A 22538-nucleotide genomic window follows, 5' to 3' on the forward strand; every position below is an offset into this window, starting at 1 on the left:
AAGGTAAAAGCTGTCAGTCTCCACATCTGCCAGTAGTCTGCGATCCAGTATACACAGTCGAAGGGAAACCTGATGTGCCCTCTGTGTTTATAGTTGGACCCTTGTTGTTCCAGATTGAGGTTTTGAAGATGTCAGAAGTTTTGCAGATTTTTCACATCAGGTTACCATACTGTAAGTGAGAAGTTGTGTATTGAACTAAGATAGAAGAAATGATCCTTGTTGACCAGAACCTCATTAATATAATGAAATGACATCTTTTATCCTGATATTGATTGTCATCACTTCTCATTTCCATCATAGGGGATGCAGGAGCCTTAGGTCCCACACCACCAGGTTCAGGAACATTTGTTACCCTACAACCATCAGGCTCCTGAACTGGCATGGTTAATTTCACTCAGCTCAACACTGAACTGATTCCTCAACCTATGGACTCATTTCCAAGGACTCTACAAATCATGTTCTCAATATAATTTATTTATTTTTTTATTGCGCTAGATAGCACATTTTTCCAAAAGTGTTGCTTCCTCAGAGATTTTCTGTGGTTATGATAGATATCTTGAAGCTGAACACGAATATAATTTCTTGGTATCACGTAGGAATTGGAGAAACAACAAATTAACTTTTATTGAATATAATGCATTTAATTACATAATGTGTTGGCGCATGGCCAAGTGGTTAAGGCGTTTGTCTAGTGATCTGAAGGTCGCCAGATCGAGCCTTGACTGAGGCAGTGTGTTATGTCCTTGAGCAAGACACTTAACCACACATTGCTCTGCGATGACACTAGTGCCAAGCTGTATGGGTCCTAGTGCCCTTCCCTTGGACAACATCGGTGGCATGGAGAGGGGAGACTTGCAGCATGGGCAACTGCTGGTCTTCCATACAACCTTGCCCGGGCCTGCACCCTGGAAACCTTCCAAGGCACAAATCCATGGTCTTATGAGACTAATGGATGCCTATAAAAATTACATAACAATGCTGATGCTTTGCAATAGTTCAGCTAAACTAACAATGATATGTTGAAGATTTTCAATTGTACTCAGTGTTTGAGCCTACTCGCTTAATTTTCCACCAATAATCAGCCAGCATTGATGGATTCTAGTTGCCCTGATACCATTTCTCCACGACCACGATGCTCTGGTGAAATCTTTCACCATGCTCATCACTGGCAGCACCAAGATTTGCAGGGAAGGGAATGAAATGGGAATGCAGCAAAGGAATCTTTAGTGACATGTTGCACTTCATGATTTTGTATGCTTGAAGCATGTTGTCAACCAACTGCACGTAGTTTGGTGCTCTGTAATTTTTTCTGGTCCCACTAGAATTTCTTTGCATTTCCTGTAATTGATGACCTGTTTGATCTGTGGACCAACAAAAATGCCTTCCTTAATTTTGACATCAGTTATTCTGGGAAACATCTGCCTCAAATATTAAAATCCTTCACCTTCCTTGTTCATCACTTTCACAAAAATTTTCATAAGCCCAGTTTTATTTGAAGAAGAGACAAAAATATCTTTGTCGGGTCTACACGTGGCTTATGTGCCCCATTTTCCTACCCTGGAACCAACTGTTTACAGAGTGGCCAGTCTTTTTTAACGTAATGAGATTCTTTATCATAGCTGTCCCATTGGTAAATGAAACAAAAGTACTTGGTGTATCCAAAGGTTCATTTTATTGTCAACGTATGCATGTACAATACAACTGTGATATTTGTCTTCTCTAGTTAGCTATGAAATACACAAAAAAAACATGAGTGGCGTTGAAAGAAAAATCATCAACACCCTCCCCACATGAAAAGGAAGAAGAACCAAAATCTTCAAACCTCAAACTCCGCCCCCCCCCACCACTCCCTCACTCAAAAGCTAACAGATTGCCCACATGGAAAACGGCCGCTGGAACGTCAAACCCCAAACCCCCAACCCCCAGCCCCTCCCTTGCAAAAATCAGTGACAATAACATCAAAGCCCCCGACCCCCTCCCTTGCTGCACTCCTAGTAGCAACGCTGCTGCTGTCAGATCATTACAGATGTTCCAGTTGTAGTTGTATGCATTTCAACAAGGCTTCCAAACTTCGGTAGTTTTCGTTCATGTGTCCGGTATAGCCAATTGGTATTGAAGGCTAGATATAGCCGTTGTGTACAGCACAGCTTTCAGGCTTAACACTGAAGAATCAGTAAAAAGACACCATTGCTGTGGCGTCATGCTGGCAACACAAAGCCCATTGATGTCAGTGCAGAAACACAGATTATCACCCGGACCAAGGAACTGCATTGTCTTCTTGGCGGTTCAGAAGACGGAAATTTTTGTGCCTGCTGACAGCAGATCTCGTTTTTGCTGTCTTGAACCCACTAATTCTGCTTTTGCAAGTCTCTGACCTGATCATTTAAATTTGATTGAGTTATCAGATAGGGGTCACTTGACATAAAGTGTTCAAAATCTATATCAGTCTAAGTGCTGTTTTTCATTCCTGGCTCTTGCATTGTGGCATCTTCGTCTGCCTCCTCTAGACATCACGTCTTTGGTGGCTTCGGTGCTGGAAGACTGCCGTCAGGTCTCATGGCTGAGAGGAGATTGGGGTATGCAAATGCATTTCTTGTTTTTAGCATAGAATCCAGCCACACTGCTCAGATAGAAGTAGCAGTCTGTCATAAGATCCTTCTGCTCTCACCACGTTATTGGGACAGCGAACAGCATTTACTTCCCAATACTTCTGAGCCAGGCTCTACAATTGACAGTGTATGTTGCACAACAAATGTGAGGAGCCCAGGCTTTGTCTTCATCACCAATTTTACACCCAAAGTAGAGCTCATTGGCTTTCTTAATAAGATGACTCATGCTCTGTCTTTGAGATTTAAGTGTATACTCGCCACAAATGTAACAGAAGATATCACGACTGTTGCAACATTGGCGAGACAGTTTGCTATCACAAATACTCATGAAAGTAAAAGTACTTGACTATAATGAGTACACACAATATACTATTCTCATACAGCATGCACACTAATGTGATCGCAAACCTATAAGACATGTAAGCACAATGCATAAAACGGTGTATGTGATGGCTTTATAGCCTTTCTAAAATCTGTTCTGCCTTGCAGCATCCGTCCTGCCTAAGTGTGCCCAAGCATGCCTGGACAAGCTAAAAACTTTTCAGCTTATGTTGTGGGCAACATTTTAATTGACTTGAATTATGAATTGAAATAAGAAATGTGGGCAATTTTTTAAAAAGTGGTATTTGATAGGGAAGTTTCATGGTGATTTTCATGATCAGCAGCCCAAAATCCATAAGATACACCGAAAAGTGTTCAGGAAACAAGATCTTTGTTGTTCAGTGTTACTTGCATGGCTTGTCTTCTTTTGCTTGTTCATCATTTGTCAGTCTTTGTTACGTAGAGTTCTAGATAAATTCTGATGTAATTCAAGAAAGCCTTGCTATAACCATTCATTCCTTTATTTTATATAAATGTAAAATTCATGAAAAAAAGGTTAGGCACCCAAGATTTTTTATAGAAATTTTGTTTCAGACATTTTTTTTGTTTTCTGCATTAGTGCGTCATAGAAAGGAGTACATTTTAGACTTCCAAGCATTCATTTTCCAGAAATTTAAATGTTACAGAGAAATGTTTGTATTTCATTAAAGAAAGTAACATATTAGATAATTGATCAAATAAAAACTTGACTAATTTGTAGGTATATAGCCCAGTGAATGATTAAACAAAGATAACAAGCAGGAGCTAATTATCAATGACACAATGAGCTGAATGATTCAAATTGATTAACTGAAACAGAAACGGATGTAGAAGGAATCAAGCTGGGCAAAGGACAACTAAACTAAAAGCTGACAGTGTGGCAGATGTAACAGTTTAACCTTCAGATGATCAATTCTTAACATCATGGCAAAAGTGAGCATAGCAACAAGACACAAGGTGGTCATCCTGCATCAGCAAGGTCCCTCCCAAGCAGATATTTTGCAAAAGACAGGAATTTCAGGATGTGCTGTCCAAGCTCTTCAAAAGAAGCACAAAGAAATGGGCAAGGTAGAAGACCAGAAACACAGTGGTCGGCCATGGAAGCTGAGTGCAGCAGACCAGAGATACGTCAGATTGACGTCCCTTCTATGTCAGAAGAGGACCAGCACTGCTATCAACTCTGAACTCACAGGAACCGCTGAATCCAAGAACACCCCTCTAAGTCCAGAGAAGTCTTGTCAGAAATGGTCTTTATGGAGGAGTTGCTGCGAAAAAGCCATTCCTCTGAAGTGAAAACAAAGCCAAGAGATTCACCTTTTCGCACAAAGACCGAGGTGCTGAACAATAGCAGCAAGTGCTCTGGACTGACGAGTCAAAATTTGAAATTTCTGGCTCAAGCAGTTTGACCATAGAAGACCTGGAGAGCACTACATGGATGTATGTCTGCAGCTAACTGTGAAGCACGGCAGAGGTTCCCTGCAGGTTTGGGGCTACATTTCTGCAAATGGAGTTGGTGATCTCATTAGAATTAATGGAATCCTCAATGCCGAGAAGTATAAGCAGATTCTCTTCTATTACGCAATACCATCAGGCAGGCATCTGATCGGTTCTATCTTCATTCTGTAGCAGGACAATGACCCCAAATACATGGCCAAGGTCCTAAAGAATTACCTTTAACGATAAGAAGAACAAGGAGTTCTGCAGCAGATGGTTTGACCTCCACAGAGCCCTGATCTCAACATCATTGAATCTGTCTGGGATCACCTGGAGAGACAGAAGAGAGCAAAGTCTGCAGAAGAACTGTGGCAGGTTCTGCAAGATGCTTGGAACAACCTACCAGCCAATTTTCTTATAGAACAGCTTGACAATGTACCTAAGAGAATTGATGCAATTTTAAGGACAAAGGGTGGTCACACCAAATATTGATTTGGTTTAGTTTTTTATCATTTAGTGCACTTTATAGTAAATGTGTTGATGTGTAGAAACTTCTCATTTCATTATTTATGAAAACAGCCTCATTTTAGTAAATTTTTTTACATGAGCCCTGGACTTTTGCGCTTTGCTGTTGGTCTATAACTGGAAGGATCTGATTCATTCTTAACAGGTTTCAATATAGGGATTATAACTGCTAATTTTCAGAAGGTGGGATGTCACTTTTCAACCCATATAGTCTTAAAGAATTTCAAAACCAACATCAGTTTTGAATCTGATAACCATGTTATTATAACAAATATCATCTTTCCCCAGTGATGTCTGACTAGCAGCATTAATGCCTCTTTTAAATTCAGACAATATAAATTCAACATCCAAGCAGGAACTGGAAAACTTTTTTTTCTCGGCAATCTGAGGTTTGCTTGCCAAAATTGTTTCTCTATAAGACCTCTTATTTACTTAAATTGGCCAAATTATGTACACTGACATATGTTTCTGAAAATAATTCTGCTTTTTCCAGAGTCAGTAACTGCAACCTTCTTCCCACCATACAAAATTAGTAATGCACCAAGTTTTCAAACTCCTCCATTTTCTGTGTCATACCCCAAACTTCCTCTGCTTGGATCTCTGTCCCAGTGCTATCACAGTACATTCTCCAATACATTTTCTTTGCACTTCTCACTATTTTTTCTAACTATAGTTTTAGGTCTTTTATATTGTGTGAAAGATGAAACTGCTCCACTTGAGGTTTACCTTTGTCCTATTGGCATGTGCTGCTTAATTAGCCAACTGGCTAATCAGCAAGACTTGCTCTTTTAACTGCTTCCCACTCTCACTCACATTCCTGTAAAGTGAGGATTGTCCAGTTGGTTCAAGAACCAAGTAACTGAAGGAGGTAGCTTTGCTTGAACCTGGTGGTCTGGGACATCAGGCTTCTGCACCCCCTGCCCAGTGGTAACTGCGAGAAAAGTATGGTCCATCACACACATAAAAAAACAAACTGCTGGAGGAACTCAGCAGGTCAGACAGCATCAGTGGAGGGAAGTGGACATTTGACATTTCAGAACCCTTTGTGTGGACTGGCGTGCAATTTGCCCTGAGTTCCTCCAGCATTTCTTTTTGTTCCAGATTCCAGCATCTGCAGTCTCTTGTGTCTCAATAGTTCCGTCTTGTGCTGCACGATTCTAAACTCAAGACGATCTCTTCCCCTTCTAGGTTGCCGCGGCGCCATGGTGGCTGCCTGTTAAAGATGCCAGCTGGAAACATCCGGAAGGCCCTGACTCCAACATTACGAAGAGGTAACTATGATACATCAGCATTCCTCACATCCGGATATATTTTGTTCATACTTCTGTGTTTATGATGCAATTTAAAAGAGATAAAATTTGTGACAGGGTTTTTACATCCTAAGACTTAGGAGCAGAATTAGGCCACACTCGTAGCTCATGTTTACTCTTACCTTGTCCTCCTTCTCCTGACCACAGCCTTATTGCAGCTCAGGAAGCAACTAGCTCCATCGACAACAGAGTGGGCCAAAGGGCCTGTACCTTGCTCTGCTGCTGTAACTTCTATGTTGTGTTACCGTAGTAGTGATAGTGGACTCAGGGTGGGGAGGGAAAGAAGCTTTAATGTTAGCTTTCAAACAATATGCCATTTGTTCTCCATCGGAACTGAAGAGGGCACAGCCGTGCGGCTGACAAAGCTGATGTCTCACAGCTCCACTGACCGGGCTTCAGGTCTCTCCTTGGGCCCCGATTGTGAGGAGTTTCTCCAGAGTGCAAGTTGGTAAGTTAATTGGCCCAAGTGTGTAAGTGAGTGGTAGAAATTAATGGGAATAGATAGGAAGGTTGGGTCAATAAACTGGTATTAGTGTTAAGGTGGGCTTGACAGTTAGTATGGGCTCAGTGGGCAGAAGGGCCTGTTGTCCTATTGTACAAGGCTATCATAGTTTTGCTTATTTCACTGGCAATCTGGTAGGTGTGAAAAACCTGAAAGTTGGTATGATATCAGATGATATAAAATTGGTGCCTGCCTGCTGAGCCTAAAGTGTAGTTTGCACAATGTAGAACTAGTGAGGGAGGGAAGACAGATACAGCTGAAAATAATGTTACAAGCCTGATGTTGCTGCAGTTTGTTGAGCGGGGTATTCAGTGTGTTTCATTTATTGTATTTCAATAGGTTTCAACAGGTACATTTAATGTCAGAGAAATGTATACAATATACATCCTGAAATTCTTCTTCTTCGCAAACATCCACAAAAACAGAGGAGTGCCCCAAAGAATGAAGTACAGTTAAATGTTAGATCATCAAAGTCTCCCCCCAATTGTCCCACCAGCAAAAAAGCATCTGCACCCTTCACTGAGCACTCAAGTGTGCAGCAAAGCATCAGTAAAGACACAGACTTGTAATACCCCAAAGTCTACTCGTTTACCCAGTATTCAACATACCACAAGCGCTCTCTCTCCCTAATAAGGGAAAAGGAGGTGTCCCCGTTTCACAGCGAGAGGGGAGACATAACAGAACAACTCGCCAACTTATGGTGTTAAAAGTCTGTTACGTTGCTTTTTCCGAGCTCTGTGCCCAAAGAACTCAGGTCTCTGGGCACACAGCCAGCAGCCAGCTCACTGCTTTTCATCTTCCGTGTACTCCCACCACACATCACTGATCTCGAACCCGCCCACCTCCAGAGTCACGAAAATCTGGCACCCTGAAGGCGCACTCGTCTTCCAGGTCGTGTCCTTGGCTTATCAAGCCAGTCATGAGGCCCTGAAAGCGGGTCCCATTTCCACAAAGAACCGAAGTCCGTGTGTAACTTCAGGTCAGGGTCTTCAAAAGAACCTGAAAAGGAAAAAAAGAGATATTAAGATAGAAATTAAAAGAGTTAAAAGATTATCAGCAGTGGTCCCCAACCGCCGGGCCGCGGACCGGTACCGGGCCGCAAAGCATGTGCTACCAGGCCGCGAGGAAACAATATGATTTGGCGATAGTCGGCTGCACCTTTCCTCATTCCCTGTCTCGCCCTGTTGAGCTTGAACGCATGCGAGGTCATTACCCGCGCATCATCCATGTCAGCGCGGGAAGAAGATCAACTCCTTGAGCTTGCAACTGACGGCAGGCTGAAAAATATGTTTGACATAACATCTCTGCCGGCATTCAGGATCAAAGTCAAGGCTAAATATCCTGAGATAGCCACGAAAGCACTGAAAACGTTGCTTCCATTTCCAACATATCTCTGCAATAAATGCAATGAAAACTAAATTGCGGAATAGACTGGACAGGAGGAACCCCCTTCGAGTATCGCTGTCTCCCATCACCCCTCGATGGGACCGTCTTGTTGCAGGAAAACAAGCCCAGGGCTCCCACTGATTCAGCGATATTGGTGTGTTGCAATGATTTAATATGTTCATACGGGGAAAATATGTGCTGTGTGTTTAATATCCAAATGTTACTTAAAATGTTATGATGCTATTGACTTATAAGTGACTTATATAACCATATAACAATTACAGCACGGAAACAGGCGATGTCTGCCCTTCTAGTCCGTGCTGAACGCTACTCTCACCTAGTCCCACTGACCTGCACTCAGCCCATCACCCTCAAATCCTTTCCTGTCCATATAGTTGTCCAATTTTTCTTTAAATGATAATATCGAACCTGCCTCTTCCACTTCAACTGGAAGTTTGTTCAACACTTACTTCAAGCTCCCCTGTCCTCCCCTGATAATTGACTTATCACTATATTCATGCGAGGAAAATATGCACTGTGTGTTTAATATTAAATTCGTTAGATAAACCCTTTTAGAAACGAAATTGAGTGTATTAGCCACTTATCACCTATATTCCGGTCGTGATTAACACCCCCCCCCCCCCGAACAGAATCTCCAAAAACGATTTGTAGAAAAAAATCGGCACGTACACACATGCGCACTGGTGCCCACGCAAGGCTTCATGGTCATTGTAGTCTTTCTCGGGGTAAACACAACGTATTTGACTGCTACTCTTGTCCGTTGGCAACCCTACTCCCCCCCCTCCCCCGGGGTCGGCCGGTCCGCAAGAATATTGTCAATAATAAAAGAAGAAGAAGGTTGAAGAAGAAGAAGGTTGGGGACCCCTGATTATCAGAATATCAGCAGGTGTCCTGCAGGATGGGTGAAGAAGAGACTGCATGTCAGAGAGTTACTCTGTGCAGCTTGAAACCACTGCAGCGGAATTGGACAAAAGGTGTTGAAAATATATTTCAATCCCACAAGAGTCATGAAAAGTTTGCCTCAAAATTGTTCTAAAGACAACAGATGAAAATTGTGGCAGCAAATTTGTATAAGCTGTATCATTTAATCATGGATTTTCTGTGTGTGTTACTTGGATTCCCAGCATCTGCAGATTTTCTCGTGTGTGTGACACAGCGTGTATGTCAGGTGATTGTTGTCTATCGGAGAAGCAGGACGATTGTACCAATTGTATTTGTTGTTCTGTATTGGTGAGCATTCTGAACTATTCCTATGTAAGATTTGGACCTATTGTTTTATACACGAGGTGATAACAGGATAATAACTCATTGTCAACCAATTAGTCTTATTTTTCTTTTGGTTGCGCCATGCTGGGAAATAAATAGGATGCTTGTCATTAGTTACAAGGTTTTCTTTTTGTTAAATTAAGAAAACAGTTCAAAGAGACATTACAAAAAGAAGTAGTCATTATATTTTTAAGAAGCTGCAGCTTTTGGTCTCAGTCATCTGCAAGTTATGCAGATCTCAAAATGTTTTTGAGATAAAAGGCAATCCTCTGCGTTAAAAAGAGTGTTCTTTGTTGTTGGAGTGGAATAGCTGATCTCTTGCTATAATTATGTGTTTCCATATTTGCCTCTTTTCTTGCTCCTTTCCCTGTGGATTGTCTGCTGGAAGCTTAGACCTGACCAGTAATTGGAAACCTTCATTTAGTCAGTAATCTGTGGGTAATTTACATCCATGCAAAACCTGCAATAACACATTTGTACTTTAACTACAGCAACATAAGGTTTCTTTTTCTTATTTCCCTCCATCTACCTACCAAACATGAGCTGTAACATGTTGTTGTAAAATCAGTTGGCAGATCTTTGCCTCAAAACTTGTGTTTGCTCTGGTACTGGCTTCACAGAATTGGAGTCAGAATCCCGTTTAGTATCACTGGCATATGTCATGGCATTTGTTGTTGTGCAGCAGCAATTCAGTGCAGTATACACAAAAAAACTAAAACAATAAGAGGTCAAGAAGAACCCAAGTCTCACTGAAAGGCAGTGGGTCTACTAACGGTACCACTGTACTACTCTGGCCTTATTTTTTCCAGAAAATTTTCACACCAAATCAAAGTAATCATGTCACCAATGATAAGTGTGCACCTCACTAAAGTAAGAACCTCCGGATGGCTCCAAAATAATATCCTTTCCTCTGACAATACCAAATAAAGCAGTCAAAGGATTAGGCTTGAAATTTACTTTAAAAAGTATCGAAAAGATTTGAAATACTTCTTTCCAATATTTTCCAAGTCTTGAACATGTCCAAAACATATGAATGAGTGAAGCTTCTCCATTATTACATTTATCACAATATGGAGATATATCTAAATCAAAACGAGACAATTTATCCTTAGTCATATGGGCCCTATGTACCACTTTAAATTGAAGGAGAGAGTGACGGGCACAAAGTGATGAAGTGTTGACCAATTTAAAAATTTGATTCCAAGTTTCCTCAGAAATTGAAGTCTGTAAATCTTATGATTATGATTATGAGGACACGCAGTCCTCTTTTATTGTCATTTAGTAATGCATGCATTAAGAAATGATACAATGTTTTGCTGGATGATATCATGGAAACACACAACAAACTGACTTAAAAACTAACAAAAACCACATAATTATAACATAGAGTTACAACAGTGCAAAGCAATACCATAATTTGATAAGAACAGACCATGGCACAGTAAATGTCTCAAAGTCTCCCGAAAGTCCCATTATCTCACACAGACGGTAAACCTCCAACACTGCCAACTTGCCAATGCAGCATACTGGAAGCATCCGACCACAGTCCGACTCCGAGTCCGTCCGAAAACTCCGAGCCTCCGACCAGCTCTCCAGCACCGAGCACCATCTCTGCCAAGCGCTTCGACCCTGGCCCCGGCAACAGGCAATAGGCAAAGCCGAGGATTTGGGGCCTTCGTCTATGGAGATTCTCGATCACACAGTAGCAGCAGCAGCGAAGCAGGCATTTCAGAAGATACTCCAGATGTTCCTCTGTGCTTCTCACGGCTGTCTCCATCAAATCTGGATTGTGCACGGCACCCTAGTTACACATACGATATTCATTCGGAATGGTCGCGCGCGCTGTGTCGTGCCACCATCTTCTCCTCCCCCTTTGTTCCCAAAGATTTTTAATTTTATCTAAAGGAACACTACTCATTCCCAGCAGCATATTATAAATATTAGATATAGATCCATAATAAAAAGGTTTCAGATTAAAGATTATACCTAGTAGATTCTTATCAGGACTTTCTGGAAATGTAGTTATTTGAGACCGTAAAAAATCAATTATTTGTAGATATCAAAAAAAATGTGTTTTGGGTAAACTATATTTAGTTGACAATTGTTCAAACGAGAAAAGACTTCCCTCTACAAACAACTCCTGAAAGTATTTAATACCTACTCTATCCCATTCTCTAAAAGCCACATCAATCATAGAGGGTTTGAAAAAATAATTAGAAAAAATGGGACTCAAAAGAGAAAATCTCAATAAGCCAAAATATTTTCGGAATTGTAGCCAAATCCTCATAGTGTGTTTAACTACCAGATTATCAGTTAACTTACTCAAAGACAAAGGAAGTGAGGATCCAAGAAGAGAAATAGTAGAGAATTTATTAACAGAATTAGCTTCTAAAATAACCCACATTGGGCAATCCTCATGATTTATATAATATAAACAAAATGTAAGATTTCTTATATTAACTGCCCAATAATAAAATCTAAAGTTTGGTAAGGCTAATCCTCCATTCTTTTTATCTTTCTGAAGATGAATTTTATTTAATCTAGAACGCTTATTCTTCCATATATAAGAAGATATAATGGAGTCAAGAGAATCAAAAGACGATTTAGGAATGAAAACTGGCAATGCCTGAAAAAGATATATAAATTTAGGTAATATATTCATTTTGATAGAGTTAATTCGGCCAATTAACGATAACGAAAGAGGTGACCAATTTGACAGTATACTTTTTACATAATTCAATAGAGTAAGAAAATTTTCTTCAAATAGACAGTTATAATTTTTAGTGATTGTTACACCTAAATAGGTAAATTGATTTCTTACAATTTTAAAAGGAAAGTTAGAATTTATTGGTATCAAATTGTTCAAAGGGAAAAGTTCACTTTTATGAAGGTTTAATTTATAACCTGAAAACTGGCTAAAACAGGAGAGTGAAGAATTGCTGTACATTTCTACATCCATGGTCTGATAATTTAGCCAAAATGCAAAGCAGTAATAATTGTCATAAACTGTTTTTGCTGTATTTTTCCATGTGATTGTGTTTGTTGTTTCTCAGGATGGATCACCCAGTCGTGCACATCTCCTGGCACAACGCAGTAGCTTACTGCGCCTGGGCAGGTAAACGGCTGCCCACGGAAGCTGAATGGGAATACGCTTGCAGAGGTGGACTTGAGAACAGGTAAAAATAAGACTCGTTTCTGGAAATTACCAAAGCAGAACAGATTTCATATGCCATTGTGAGGTGCTTAAAGAATGGATAGCAAAAGCTTAAATGACAAACCATCTGCACCAAGAGGTAGCCTGTTCTTTGAAGAGACCATCACCCTGTAGAATCTCCCAATTTTGGGAAAAATATATGAATATCCCTTCAGCATATTAAACTTTAAACCTGTAACGAACTGCAATCCAGATATACACTCAGTGGCCACTTTATTAGGTACCTCCTATACCTAATAACATGGCCACTGAGTGCATGTTCATGGTCTTCAGCTGCTGTAGCCCATCCACTTCAATGTTCGATGTGCTGTGCATTCAGAGATGCTCTTCTGCACACCACTTTTGTTAGGCAATGGTTACTTGTCACCTTCCTGTCAGGTTGAACCAGTTTGGCCATTCTCCTCTGATCTCTCTCATTAACAAGGCATATTTGCCACAGAACTGCAGCTTATAGGATGTTTTTTTTTTGTTTCTCACACTATTCTCTGTAAACTAGAGATTGTTGTGTGTGAAAATCCCAGGAGATCAGCAGTTTCTGAGATACTCAAACCACCCCGTCTGGTACAAACAATCGTTACACAGTCAAAGTCACTTAGATCACATTTCTTCCCCATTCTGATGTTTGGCCTGAAAAACAACTGGACCTCTTGACCATGGCTGCGTGTTTTTATGCATTGAGTTGCTGCCACGTGATTGGCTGATTAGGTATTTGTATTAACAAGCAGGTGTACAGGTGCACTTAATAAAATGGCCACTGAGTGTAATTCTTTATTCTGACAATACCAGGTGTAGATTGTTTCATGAGACATTCGTCAGACCTTGTTTGCTAATCTGACCTCCAATATTTTTAACATATTTGGAAACATTACATTATGTCACAAATTGTTAGTTAAACTTCCATGCATAGAACCAATGGCTTCCAATGTGGTTTATTTCTGAACTGTAATTTAAATATCAATATCATTGATTTTCTATTTTCCCAATAAAAGTTGATTGTAAATTAGAATGCAGAATCTGAACTAAGTGAGCTTATTGTCACTTGAAGTATAGTACTCTGCAAAAGTCTTACGCACATATATATAGCTAGGATGCCTTAGACTTTTGCACAGTAGGTAGTAATTTTATGTATTGCACTGTACAAAAAAAAACACAAATTTCATGGCATATGTGAGTGATGATAAATCTGATTCTGATATAGGTGGCTGTTGTGGACTAAGATTGGGAAAGGGGCAGGGAGCGGGGAAATCATGGTTGGGAAGAGGGGAAGGGAGAGGGTAGGCAACGGAAGGCACCAGAGAGACATTCTGTAATGATCAATAAACTAGTCTCTACCCTCACCATTTGCAACATCCTTTGCCTCCTTTGTGATCTAACTACATGTGTCATTTAATACATAAAATAACAGTTTTGATAGGTAGCCCTGTGCAGGTGATGCTATTGTAGTCTTTTCCAATAAAATCAACATAAATCGTTTCCACTTCTCGTACTTACAAGGCTCAGAGCAATTATAGTAAATTATGAATTATGATTCTTTGATAATAAACTTACTGTTAACAAATAATCTTAGTGGACTATAACTTGGATGTTTTTCTCTCTGTGGCATGAGATCTGAACGTGGGGGGGGGGGCGGGGGGGGGGGGCTAAATGGCATACCAAGCATTAATTACTGTTTAACAAGCTTTCTAACCATAAAAAAATATGCAAACAGTGGGTAATTCTCATAAAAATATTTTGAAATAAAAGGAATTTTATGCATTTCAAAGACACCTCCTGGCCTCAGTAGAGCAACCAACATAATCAAAGACCCCACCCACCCTGGACATTCTATATTCCTCCCCCCCCCCCACAACATTCTCTCTAAGGTGTGCGCGTTTGACTGCACACACACATCTTTTGTTATTAGCACACAGAGGAATTTAAACTGTGCACGGAAGGTTATCACCCTGTACCTCGTCGTCATGTTAAGTATATTTCATGATCGTACACAATCACATTTCCTTTTCCGGTGTCTGTTGTGAACAGTGTTGACAACGTGGAGTTTGCGATGATTTGTCTGCAGATTTGAGAACTGGCTTATTTATTTTTATTGGAAAAAACTATTGATTAAGTATGTCGAATTCCAAAGAAGCAAAGGGCATGAAGCGCAAAACAACTGCTCGTTCATTTAAAGCGGAATGGCTTAATGAAACAATAGAAACTGCTACACCTGAATCTCATGGGATCAGGAACATGCAGCTAAGAGAAATATTTATGTGCAATACTGGTGTTACCTGTGTGTATTGTTGCAATGCAAAAGTTGCTGGAGAATTTGCAAGTGGGAAGAATTGGAGTGATATTTGGAAATTTGACTTTTAAAGTGTCATTTAGCAAGCGATAGTGCGCAAAAGCTCTGGCAAGGAAATCCTTCGTTATCCGATACAAGCCTGCTATGTATATTTTGTGAGAATGCAGAAGAATGAGGGTGAAAATGATCAAACCCAGGGGAGATCAAAGTTCTTATCGACAGTGTGTTGCTAGATGTTAAAATGAATACCTCTATATATAAAATTCAGTGTGCACATGTTGATGTTACTGGGCAAAAAAATTGCACAACACAAGATTTTTGTGCACACTGGTCATTACAAATTAGAGGGAACATTGCCCTCCCCCCCCCCCCGCAATGAGGCTGAAGATACAAAAGCCTGAAAGCACGTACCATCAAGGTCAAAAACAGCTTCTATCCCACTGTTCTAAGACTTGAATGGTCCACTAAAACAATAAGATGATATCTTTATCTCACAATCTACCTCTTATGGTCTTGCATTCTATCATCTGTCCACACTGCAGTTTTTCTGTAAATGTAAACCTGTATTCTATTTTCTGTTATTGTTTTCTCCTGTCCTACCTCAATGCATTCATGTGATGAAATGAATTGAATGGGTGGTGTGCAAAACAAACTTTTTTGCTATACTTCGGTATGTGTGACAATAACAAATTAATTTATCAATTTAACCCATTTCCTATATGTTAACCATGCCCCCATATTCTATCACTCTGGAGCAGGGTTTCCCAACCTGGGGTCTACAGTGCTGTTGGTCCATGGCATAAGAACAGTTGGAAACCCCTGCTCTTGAGACAATTTACAATTGCCAATTAACCTACCAGTCCACCTGTCTTTGGGATATGGGAGCAAAGTGGAGCATTTTCAAAAAAAAAAACCATGCAAACTCCACATAGAAAGCACCCAAATTCAGGATTGAACTTGAGTCACTGGCACTGTGAGACAGGGGCTCTACTAGCTGCGCCACTGCGGCTAAGATTTTCAACATTGGAGAATAGCTATGATTGTGGTGAACTGGGTTGATGAAGTCTGCAGAACTGGAAAAATGGACTGAAAAGTGGCAGGTGGAATTTAATACAGACAAGTTGAGGTGTTGCACTTTGGGAGGACAAACACGGTAGGGTTTACACAGTGGACATTAGGACATTGAGGAGAGTGGTAGAACCAAAGAATCAGGGAATACAGATCCACAACTCCTTGAAAATGTTATCACAGGTAGATAGGGTTGTAAAGAAAGCTTTTGGCACATTGCCCTTCATAAATCAGAATATTGAGTACAGAATTTGAGATGTTATGTTGAAGTTGTACAAGACATTGGTGAGGCCAAACTTGGAGTATTGTGTGCAGTTCTGGTCACATTCCTACAGGAAAGATACCAAAAAGATTGAAAGAGTACAGAGAAAATTTACAAGGATGCTGCCAGGACTTGAAGACCTGAGTTAAAGAGAGAGGTTAGGAATTTATTCCCTGCAGCGTAGGAGAATGAGCGTAGCTTTATTGAAGTATACAAAATTATGAGGGTATAGATGGGGTAAATGCAAGTATGCATTTTTCAGCTGAGGTTGGGTGACTAGAGGTCATGGGTTAAGGGGGAAAGATGAACTATTAAGGGAACATGAGGGGGAAGTCCAGAGGGTGGTCAGTGTGTGCAACGAGCTGTCAGCGCAAGTGGTGGATGCAGGTTTGCTTTGCAACATTGAAGAGAAGTTTGGATACGTACATGAATGGGAGGGTAGGATCCAGGTGCAGGTCGATGGTACTAGGCAGAATAACAGTTCCTTGTGGACTAGATAGGCCAATGGACCTGTTTATCGTTTGTAGTGCGTTATGACTATGACTGTATGGTGGGAATGCAGCGATTGACTGTGTATCCCTGAGCTCTGCTGGAGAACAAAAGGTTTTACATTCACGAGCCAAGAAGGGCAACTCATCCCATCCTCATTTGCAGTCCATTAATTTGAGTATCTTATTTATTTTTGAAATTATTCCAGCAAAGAAACCCAAGAGAGATCACAGGAGATGTATAAAGTATGACACTGAGAAGATACCTGGCAGCTGACCAAAAGCTTAAATGAAAGTGGACATTTTAAAGAGCATCCTGTAGGAGGCAAGTGCTTCAAGAGGTCTGTGGAGGAGACTTACGGCTTAAGGTGTTGGCAGCTTTCAGGATGGATCTCAGTCGCTGAATGATTTAATTAAGGGATAAGGTAGCGGTGAGAAATGGAGAAAAAAACTACCTTGGTGTGTTCTGGTGCTGAAAAAGACTTGTGAAAGAGATTGATGAAAACAGTAAGCAATTTGAAAACAAATATTAGGATTGTAAATGTTGTTGGATGTATGGGATGTCCAGAGAGGGGTAGCACCTCTAATGAAGAGGCTTATCATGTCCATTCTGGGGCAGCTCACTCACCTTTGTTTCCCACCGGACACTCAGCTCCAAGTACCAAGTGGCTCCGTACCTATGTGCATGCGACAGGGGCCACACACTTGTACACCGCTTCCACAGCTGGGCTAGACCAGGCGAGGGTAGCTGGCAGGCCTCATACTCCGGTGAGATAATGACGTGGCTGTCCTAGCCTGTGAAGTCAGCTCTGTCCGACTGGGTGAATTAGATCAACAATGAGGCCCAGCGGCCAGGAAGGTGGTTCTGCAACGCTTCATGGAAAGACACAGAAGTCATGGTCATCGACTGCAACCCCATTTGCAATGACTGACCCCAGAGTCTCCAAGGTCAAGAAAGTGGAATTGCCCCAGTGCAATGACTTTCCACTTTAAAAAAACTCCTGGACGGGTGCAGAGACGGCCAAACAATCAATCTGGTGTTGCTTGGTAGGCAGCCAATATCGATCAGCAGGCACGACAATGGTGAGTCAATTGGACTTCATGTTTAGGTATGGCAGTTGTCCTTTCGGATGATCTCAGAAGAGGTAGTGAAGGGAAGCCAGCCAAATATAGAGTTTAGAAAGGGAGAAATGAGGGCTATGGTAGCAGTTGTTACAACGTTAATTTAAAGCCACAGTCATACAACACAGAAACAAGTCCTTCAGCCTGTACAGTGCATGGTAAACATTAAGAACCCATTTCCATTAATCCCATTTTAATTACCCAATGTTCCACCAAATCCCACTAGATGCTAAGACTCACCTACACTGCAGGCAATTCTCAGTGGCTAACTAACCACCTGCACGTCTTTGGGAAATAAGAACAAGAACCCAGAGGAAGCACGTGCTGTCACAAAGAAGCCGTGCAAACTCCATGCAGGTAGTGTGGTGGGGTGGGGGTCAGTATTGAATCCAGGTTGCTGGAGGTTTGAGACAGCATCTCAGTCAGGCGCACCACTGTGACAGGCTGAGTTTCAGACTCAATGTGTCAGACAGATGCAAGGAGAGGATTGGACTCGGCAGGAAGAGTAGAATTTGTAATGAGAATGAAAGAAAGTGACTTTGCATTACTCAGTATTTCACTGCAGGGAATTTCTTCTCCTCCCGAACAACGAGACAGATAAACAGTCTGACAATTCAGAGTTGGTGGTAAGGTAGAACTGGATAAAATCAATGTTTCCAGCAATATTAACTGATCAAGAAATCCATTTCAAGTGACTGTCAGCCTTTGTGCAAGGAAAACCCTAGACAGTGGCTCTAAAGTTAATATTTTGTAATTTTGCCTGTCATCACTATTTTGTACAGAATAATTCAGTGGTCACACGATTATGATGGCATGCATACAATTACAGTTCGAGCTCAGTCCAGAGTTAGTATTGTGGCATAAATAAGCCAACACAGGCAGCTACGTTCATTGCATGTACTGTCGATAGGATCCCAGTAAGAAAAAGGTGCATTGTGTCTCATCATGAAATTTTGTTCATGCAGTATATGGGATTTAATTTATTAAACAGAAATAGTGTGTCCAGCTAAGCAAAGAACTGTTTGTCCAAGCTATTGGTTATCTACACTAATAGCTCCTGAAGGGCCTCAAGTTCTTTATCTCTGTTTGTTAATGCTCCTAGGCAACCCTTTGGGATATATTAGATTATTCTAAAAGATGTCATATAGAAGGAAGTTCATATTGATCATTTCACAAAGTAATGAAAGGCAACAATGATAACTGCCAACTGGGCTCAATACTTAAAAGTCAATGCAAATGGGGCTTTTGTGGTGTTAAAAGCCTTTATCTGGAACAAACCAAGATTTATTTTCAACATCAATTACAGATATTTACTGCTAACTAATGAATATATTATGTGTGTGTAACTGAGAAAAATGCAAGAGCGATTTTAACCTGCACTTTGGTCCAGAATGGATTCTCTTTTATGTGGCTAACATGCAGCTGAAATGAATAACATTATAAACTTCAAAAGCAGTGTATTCCCTCTCGCCTTTGTTCCTTTTATTATTAACAGTTATATTCTTTCTGCTTTATCAGTTGTCTTCCCTTAACAGGTGTTCCATAGGCAGGCCAGGAGTGAGCAGACAGCCTTCAATTGATATTCTGAAACTGATGGTGAGATTTAAGAGATAGTTCTTGTTGCCCTTTGTGGATAGATTTTTACTTAGTGACCCCTCAAAGTAGTGGCTAATATTATCTTTCCAGTACACCAGACATCTTTCCCTTCTGATTTGGATTGAGCATAATGCTAGATGAAACCCCTTTAAAATTATCCTCCATTATACAATTGGAGTGGCGCAATAGTGTAGCAGTTAGTGCAACATTATTACAGCGCCAGCAACCCAAGTTCAATTCCCACCACTGTCTGTAAGGAGCTTGTATGTTCGCACAAACTCTTTACAGACAGGGTTTCCTCTGGGTGCTCTGCTTTCCTCCCTCATTGCAAAGGCATACAGGTTAGTAGGTTAATTGGTCAGTTGGGTGTAATTGGGAGATGTGGGTTCGTTGAGCTGGAAGGGCCTGTTGCCATGCTATGTCTCCAAATAAAATCCCAAATTAGAAATTAGTTGCTTTTTTTCTCTCTCATGTGCGTGAAATGTTGATTCCAAAGACGACATAAATTACAGATTACTGATGCAAAAGGTTACAGCTCATCAATGAAACAATTAACTGTTCTATGGGACACAATTATTCCTCAGCTGCTGGATCTAAGAAACAGTGTAAAAATAGATCTGACTCATTACATCTCATATCCAGGCTATCATTTGCAGCTGATGAAATAATTTAGCCATGGTTAGTAGCCTTTTACTTGACACTTAAATAGGTGATATTATAGCCAGTGCAGAGAGCTATCAAACATGACAGGGGATCTTGATCAGCTGGGTAAGTGAGCTGAGCATCAATAAATGGCTTTCAATCCAGATCAGTGTGAAGTGTTAAATTTTTGGAAGTCAAACCAGGGTAGGATTTATACAGCGAATGGTAGGGCCCTGGGAGTGCTGTCAAACTAGGGACCTAGAACTACAAATATACACGAGAGTTCATGGAAAATGGTGTCACAGATAGGCCGGGCGCTGAAGAAGGCGTTTAGTGCACTTTAACAGCCAGGGCCATGACTACAAGAGTTGGGATGTTATGTTCCGATTGTACAGGATATTAGTGAGGATGTATTTGGAGTATTGTGCATGGTTCTCGACACTCCTTTATAGGAATAATGTCATTAAGATAGATAGAATGCAAAGGTGATTTAGCAGAATGTTGCCAGGACTCGAGGGCTGGAGATATGGAGAGAGGTTGATCAGGCTAGGACTTTATTCCTTAGAATGTAGAAAACTGATGCATGGCACTCCAGAGGTGTATAAAGTCATAAGGGTACAAATATTGTTATAATTGTGAACAAAATCATCAGACAGATACTGAGGTTAATGGATATTGAAGCCTTTATTCAGCAAAACAAGCAGGCATCATTCTGGAGACGCTCTCAGTAGAGACCTGCTAACCCAAAATTACATCATATTTTATATGTTAAAGTACAAAGGTAACAACAGGACAATTTCATAGTGTGTCCTTTGAGTTTCAAACACCTAGATCTTCACACCAACACAAGTGTTACTCACCCCTGCCTCCGCAGCTTCAGTCATGCTTATGCAGATACCTCAGGTGAATGGACATTTTCTGGTTTGCAATCAAACAAATCTGAAGCTCCAGGAAGACCATTGTTCTGAGTTGCATTTTAACCTCAATCTACAATCCACATTCAGATCTGAAGACTGGTTTCTGTTGAAATTAATATTTGCTATATACCATAAATCCAGAATATGCCTTAACAATAGGATAAATGAATAGCAACACACATCAAAGTTGCTGGTGAATGCAGCAGGCCAGGCGGCATCTCTAGGAAGAGGTACAGTCGACGTTTCGGGCCGAGACCCTTCATCAGGACTAACTGAAAGACGAGCTAGTAAGACATTTGAGAGGGGGAGGGGGAGATCCGAAATGATAGGAGAAGACAGGAGGGGGAGGGATGGAGCCAAGAGCTGGACAGTTGATTGGCAAAAGGGATATGAGAGGATCATGGGACAGGAGGCCTAGGGAGAAAGAAAAGATTATTTCAAAATCTAAAGGTCAAAGTAAATTTATCATCAAAGAACATAAGTGTCACTATATACTACCTTAAAGTTAATTTTTTGCAGGCATTCACAGGAAAATAAATAGAATTTATGAAGATTTATACATAAATAAAAACTGACAAAGAAGCAATTGTGCAAATAAAAAAAGAGATAGACAGCAAGCAAATAAATAATACTGAGAACTTGAGATATGGAGTATTTTGAAGCGAGTCTGTAGGTTGTGGAATCAGTTCAATGTTGAGGTGAGTGAACTTTTCCACAACGGTTCAGGAATCTGATGGCTGTGGGCTAATAACTGCTACTGAACCTGGTGGTGTGGGACTTAAGGCTCCTCTACCTCCTGTCGATGGTAGTGGCAAAAGGAAAACATAGTCTGAATGGTTTTCTCATTGTGCCAAAGTTTCTACCTCCTGACGATGAATGTAATTGCAAAAATTACTATTCCCCCTCTCCCTAACTATTCCATTCCTCTTGAACATTTCCACTTTCCAATCATGAACTAATCCTTCAGTTACAGGAATATAACATCTTACAGTGGCTGTCACACCTCATGCGACATGGAGACAAATGCATTTGTTTTATTCAATAGGAATTGTGAATTGTGATCTACTGAGTTGCCTTTCACACAGATCTATCCCCATGCTCGAAAGCAGCCTTCGGATAATTCTCAGAGCCACAGAGCCATTGGAATTTTGTACAACCCAGCTATGCTGTCCTTTGGTATAATGCACAACTTCAATAGATATTGTATAGTACCATGATATTCATCAAGCAAGGGACATTTCTTTTAAAGGGAAGAAGATCATACAGACTTAGGCAGACACCAGGCCAGAAGTGCAGTTGCTGAAAGAGGCCAACAGTGGTCATCGGAAGCAATAATCTCTTGTGGGGCATGGTTAAAAGGGAACATCACAACAATTAGTGGAGGGCAGGTCAGGTAGATCTAGTATCTCAACTAATTCTTCACAATTACTTCAGAAGCATTCTCTTCTCCAATGAAGACAAAGATGTAAAGTATGCAATCAATATCACAACAGTGTCCTCAGATTCCACTGCAAGTTCCCATTTTCACCATT

The 22538-nt window shown here is 40.7% G+C and overlaps 1 protein-coding gene across 3 annotated transcripts in view; it reads left to right on the forward strand.

The window, feature by feature from the left end:
• The window catches only part of sumf1 (sulfatase modifying factor 1), a 185137-nt gene that overhangs the window by 61017 nt on the left and 101582 nt on the right, over positions 1 to 22538 (forward strand). For all 3 annotated transcript variants that reach the window (XM_072280637.1, XM_072280639.1, XM_072280638.1), the window contains exons 4-5: positions 6117 to 6199; positions 12467 to 12589. In XM_072280637.1, the coding sequence (XP_072136738.1) occupies positions 6117 to 6199; positions 12467 to 12589 (206 nt within the window). The remainder of the gene's footprint in view (positions 1 to 6116; positions 6200 to 12466; positions 12590 to 22538) is intronic.

Source organism: Mobula birostris, chromosome 16 (assembly GCF_030028105.1).
Source record: "Mobula birostris isolate sMobBir1 chromosome 16, sMobBir1.hap1, whole genome shotgun sequence".
Lineage (NCBI taxonomy): Eukaryota > Metazoa > Chordata > Chondrichthyes > Myliobatiformes > Myliobatidae > Mobula > Mobula birostris.